At 36.2% G+C, this 5,033-nt stretch overlaps 1 protein-coding gene across 1 annotated transcript in view; it reads right to left on the bottom strand.

The window, feature by feature from the left end:
• AK9 (adenylate kinase 9) overlaps positions 1-5,033 on the bottom strand; it is a gene marked incomplete at its 5' end in the record, with an annotated part of 162,390 nt that overhangs the window by 153,355 nt on the left and 4,002 nt on the right. The window contains one exon of the mRNA XM_034670770.1: positions 2,062-2,190. Within this exon, the coding sequence (XP_034526661.1) occupies positions 2,062-2,190 (129 nt within the window). The remainder of the gene's footprint in view (positions 1-2,061; positions 2,191-5,033) is intronic.

Genomic DNA, 5,033 nt, shown 5'->3' on the forward strand with positions numbered 1-5,033 from the left:
CTTAAATTAGATTTTCTCTATCTCCTAATGTTCTTCTAAATTTTCTTCCGCTATTTTTTTGCTTTTAATATAAAATCTAAAATCCACTGGATTTCATTTTTGTACATTTGCAACGTTGAACTCTATTTGAGCCCTGTATTCCCAGAAAGTAGAGAGGATTGAGAGATAAGACCCATCTCTACCCTTCTTCGAGGATCCAGATAAGATCTGTCTTCATCCTTCTCCATCATTCCCTAAGACTTGAGGATATCTCCCTTGTTTACCTCCCCCCATAAAACCCCTAGGTCCCCTTCCTTTTCCTTGAGATGTTTCTCATTAGGGAATGTTCTCCCTATTACAATAGCCTGAACAAAATCATCTCCTTAATTGTCCAGGGCATTTTGTTTTTCACAATATTATGCGCAGTTGGGTTCTAAGTGCTTCTTGTTCTTTTAGATGGCACATTATGCCTGTATTATTTATTTAAATAGCCATGTTCCGAACAAGAAAGTACATAATGCTTTTCTGTATTCAGATTCTTTTCTTAAGCTAGAATCTTAAGAGTGGACTTATTAAGTCAAAGTGTACAAACATTCCTAAGACTAAAACTACATACACCGGATCAGACCAGGAGTCAAGCTGGGATTCAAAGACAGATAGGAATGAGAACTTGGCCTTGGATTACTCCTGAAACAAGCTATAAACCAGAAAATGGTGCTTCTATTTGCTTTCCTCATGTCTTTTGGAGGAGCACTGAATTTTGGTGATCTGGGCCTCCTAAGTGAATTGACATGTCAGCCAGGTCAGAGGAGACTAGAATTGCAGGCTCCTCCCTTTTATGGCTTTCCTCCACCTTCCTCTACATACACCAGTACCTGGAATTACCATAAAAGGCAATTATCTTACTATTCAACAAATGTCATGTAGGTTTTGGACTTCCAGGATGGAAGACTTGGTCCTTATCCTTAAAGAGACTTTCTCATGACCGTGAATATAGTTTTTGAATTTTCTGAACCTTATTTTAATTATGCTTCATTTCACCCTCAGTGCCAACACTTAAGGAGTTCGCAGGATATTTCTGTTTAAAGGAAGAAAGAACATTATAGATAGACAAGCAAAGTACTCTTAAGAAGCTATGTATAAAGGCCAGGAATAGAAGAGGAGGTAGGGAGGAATAAAAGTCATACATAAGAAAGAAATTAAATTTGGTTCCCCTTTTGGGGGTGGACAATGAGAATGAAAATGGTCCACTCATTTGTCTATAAAAATATATAAGCTTTATAAGAGAGCATGAAACAAATCTTTTTAGTTTCTCTATCAGATGGGAAGAGGCAACTTGAGGACTATTTTTTGTCTTTGTAGCTCCATTGCTCAGCATGGTGTGTGGCCAAATACCCAAGTTTGATAAATGTTTGCTGAATAAATCGCCAACACAAATTTGGCAGGGTCTGCCCTGGACTTTTGACTGTATAAAATATGCTTTTCACATAACTGTAACCTTAGTAATCATATTTTTAAAATGCTAATTATTTTAATTAAAACCTTCCTATTCCAATATGCAATGGCCTTAATCATGTTTACATATAATCAACTTTGAAAGGGATAACCATAGAAACCAATCTGGGGATAATTCTGTAGATTGCAATTTAAATAAATTAACAATGCCTTTTAGAATAAAAGATGCATCTTAAATGCACACTTGTTTTGATAAACCCATAAATTATGGATTGAAAATGTTTTTACAAAATAGTTTCTTAACATAAGTTTTCTAACTTCCAACCGTAATTAATTCCTCTAGTGACTTTTGAAAAATGCAGTTCATTTATCACTTTTCAACAACACCGCTGCTTTTTTAAGAGTCAGTTGATATTGTTCTGTGAATCAGCGTTTGGAATGAAAGCCTTATTCTAAAAGCAACTTAAGTGGTGGAGAATCAGATAATACAGAGGGATGAAAAAATGTGAAAAGCCTTATTCTAACAGCAACTTAAGTGGTGGAGAATCAGATAATACAGAGGGATGAAACCAGTGAGAGAACACAAATATCAATATTTCTATTTTTATCAATATATCTTGTTCTTACTTCTAACGGATGGAGAATTATTTCCTTATAAAGTTTAACGATGTTTTCAATATTTTCCAAATAATCCTCAGGTCTCTGAACTACATGTTGAAGAATTTCAGCCACCATCTGCATTTCTGCAATAAATGCCTAAATGGAAAAGAAGAGATTTTCAAAATCTTGATGTTAATGATTACTTAATTTACAAGCCGCATCTCTCCCTCCTTACATCTACATGCCTTTTTGGAATGAGAAGCAGGTAGAAGGGAGACTAGGATTTTTATTTAAGAAACACTGAATACCCTAAGGGGCCTTTATCAGATGGAATAAAACTTTAAATTAACTTGGATACTTCTTAATTTTTCCCCTCCTCAATAAGTAGGGAAGAGTAAGGGAAGAATATTTGATTTTTTAGAGACAGAATCAAGAAATAAGATTTACTCTGAATACCTGAGCTTGTAATTCATTCATTCATTCATTCATTCACTCATTCACTCATTCATTCAAGATTGATGGGTACCAGGCACTGTTGTAGGAGCTTGAGATAAACTAGTGAACAAAATTAACTAAGACCCTGGGTCTCATGGAGCACACATTCCAGCTGGGGAAGACAGAGCAGGAACAAGCAGACAAGTAAATATATTACATGTTGGGTGGTGGTAAGTACTAGGGGAAAAAATGCAGGGTAGAGGAGATGAGGAGTGATGGGTAAAAGTGCTATTTTATATCAGGTGGTCATGAAAGGGTTCTCTGAAGAAGTGACATTTGAAGGCAGAGGAAATATTACGTGTAAAGGTTCTTAGCCCAAGGCTGAGCTGGTGAGCTGGTGACCTGGTATTCAAGATCATATTTATCCTATTATTTTCATAATTTATCTAATTATTAATTCTAGTTTTTATCAGTGCACACAAATCCATATTTATACTATTTGAATCATATTATCTATTAAATAAGCCACTTTATAAATTTTTTGAAATGTTTTAAATACTATTTTAATGGTCAAATAATACATTAATATCCCTAAAAACATGATTATTTAATCATTATTCTATAATTGACCAAGAATGTTTCAAATTTTTCACAATTATAAATAATGTTTCATTGAATAGCTATGTAGATAAATCTTTACATGCTAATATTCTCCTTTAGAATAGTTCCTTAAAGTAGAATTACTGGACCAAAGATTACACATTTCAAAATGGTTTAATATACATTGTTGTTTTCAAAAGATGCTATCATTCTTCTCTCTCTAGCAGAGGGCTCCACTGGCATGCTCATGTGTTCAGTCAGTTTCTTATTAGGCACCTACTGTATGCCAAGCACTGTTACAGAACAGGGGATATAGTACTTGCTGCACAAAGCTTACATTCAGGGAGGTAGACAGACAATAAGCAAGTAAACAAATAACAATATCAGAAAGGGCTAAGCGCTATGAGGAAAATAAAGCAGGATAAAAGGGTTGGACCTCTGCTGTGCAGCACAATAGCTGTTAGGCACACAGACCTACTGAGCACTTGAAATGTGGCAAGTGTGAATTGGAACGTACTGTAAGTGGAAAATACACACCAAATTTCAAAAGCTTAGCATGGAAAACGATGTATCTCAGAATTTTTATGTTGATTATATGTTGACATAATATTTAGGATATATCGCCTTAAATAAAATATATTATTAAAATTATTTTCACCTGTTTCTTTTTACTTTTTAAAAAGTAGCTACTAGCACATTTAAAATTACATATGGCAGGAGCATATTTCTATCACAGTGCTGGGTTACAGAGCCACTTGCTGGATGGTCTCTGAGGAAGTCATCCCTGGAATGTGACGTAGGCAAGAAGAAGAATGTAGGCACATGAAGATCTGGAGGAGAGTGCGGTAGGCAGAAGGGAGAGGAAATAGTCAGTGCAAAGGCTGGAGGTGAGATTGCATTGAGTATAGTTGAAGACTAGCTGGAAGGCCAACGGAGCAGCTGGAATACAGTGAGGAAGAAAGGCAAGACAGCTAGGGATGAGATCAGTGAGACCAGGTCCATGGCCTTGTAAACCATACGAGGGTGTTTGAATTTTTATCTACAAGTAGAAAGTCACTAAGGGTCATATTTTTAAAACATGGCTCTGGCTTTTGTAAAGAATGGAATGAGGATGGAGAGGAAAGTAGAAACCATGAGAACATATACAAAGGTATTACAGCAGTTCAAGGAGATTAACATTTGTGTGGATATAATGGTAAACAGTTTCATGAAATTATTGGCCATCAACCCAAGTGGGTGTCATGTTTGCATGTCTGACTTCTGAACATGGCTATGCTACTAGGCAGACATCACAGCAAACCAGGCCCGCGGGGCTGAATTCAGTCTGAAGACATTAATTTGATTATATCCCATAGCATTGGCCTACACTGTGTTTTTGAAATTTTGGATTAGTTGCCAACTACTTTTATTTTAAAATGCTGATTTTGGCTTCTTTGGGAAAATCAGACTACGTGGTAAAAATAGGCAGCATTCCCACATAGCAAGAGTTGGCTGGGCTGGAGCTGAGAGGCAGCTGTCCTCTGAAGAAGGGCAGGCACCCACTAGCTGTCCAGTGGAACTTTCTGCAGTGACGGAAATGTGTAACTGTGCTGTCCAGTTTGGAAGACACAGCCATATTTGTTCATGAGCACTTGAAATGTGGCTAGTACTACTGAGGAACTAAATTTTAAATTTTATATAATTTTAATTAATTTAAATAGCCACAAAGGACTAGTGGCTACTATCTTGGACAGTGCAATCTTAGCCTACCCTAGTCCTCACTCTTCCCAATTATGTTCCTGGCTGACATCACAAATTGACATAACCATGGCCCCTGTGACTAAGTGAGCTGTGACTCCTCTGTCTTACCGTCTTTAAGATGGTATATTTTATTCATGCTACAATGACACAATTTTATTCCCATTTATTATGGGGTTTTCCTTTTTTTTTCTTTTTTTAAAGATTTATTTATCTTAGAGAGAGAG

The sequence above is a fragment of the Ailuropoda melanoleuca genome, chromosome 10, assembly GCF_002007445.2.
Source record: "Ailuropoda melanoleuca isolate Jingjing chromosome 10, ASM200744v2, whole genome shotgun sequence".
NCBI classification, from domain to species: Eukaryota; Metazoa; Chordata; class Mammalia; order Carnivora; family Ursidae; genus Ailuropoda; species Ailuropoda melanoleuca.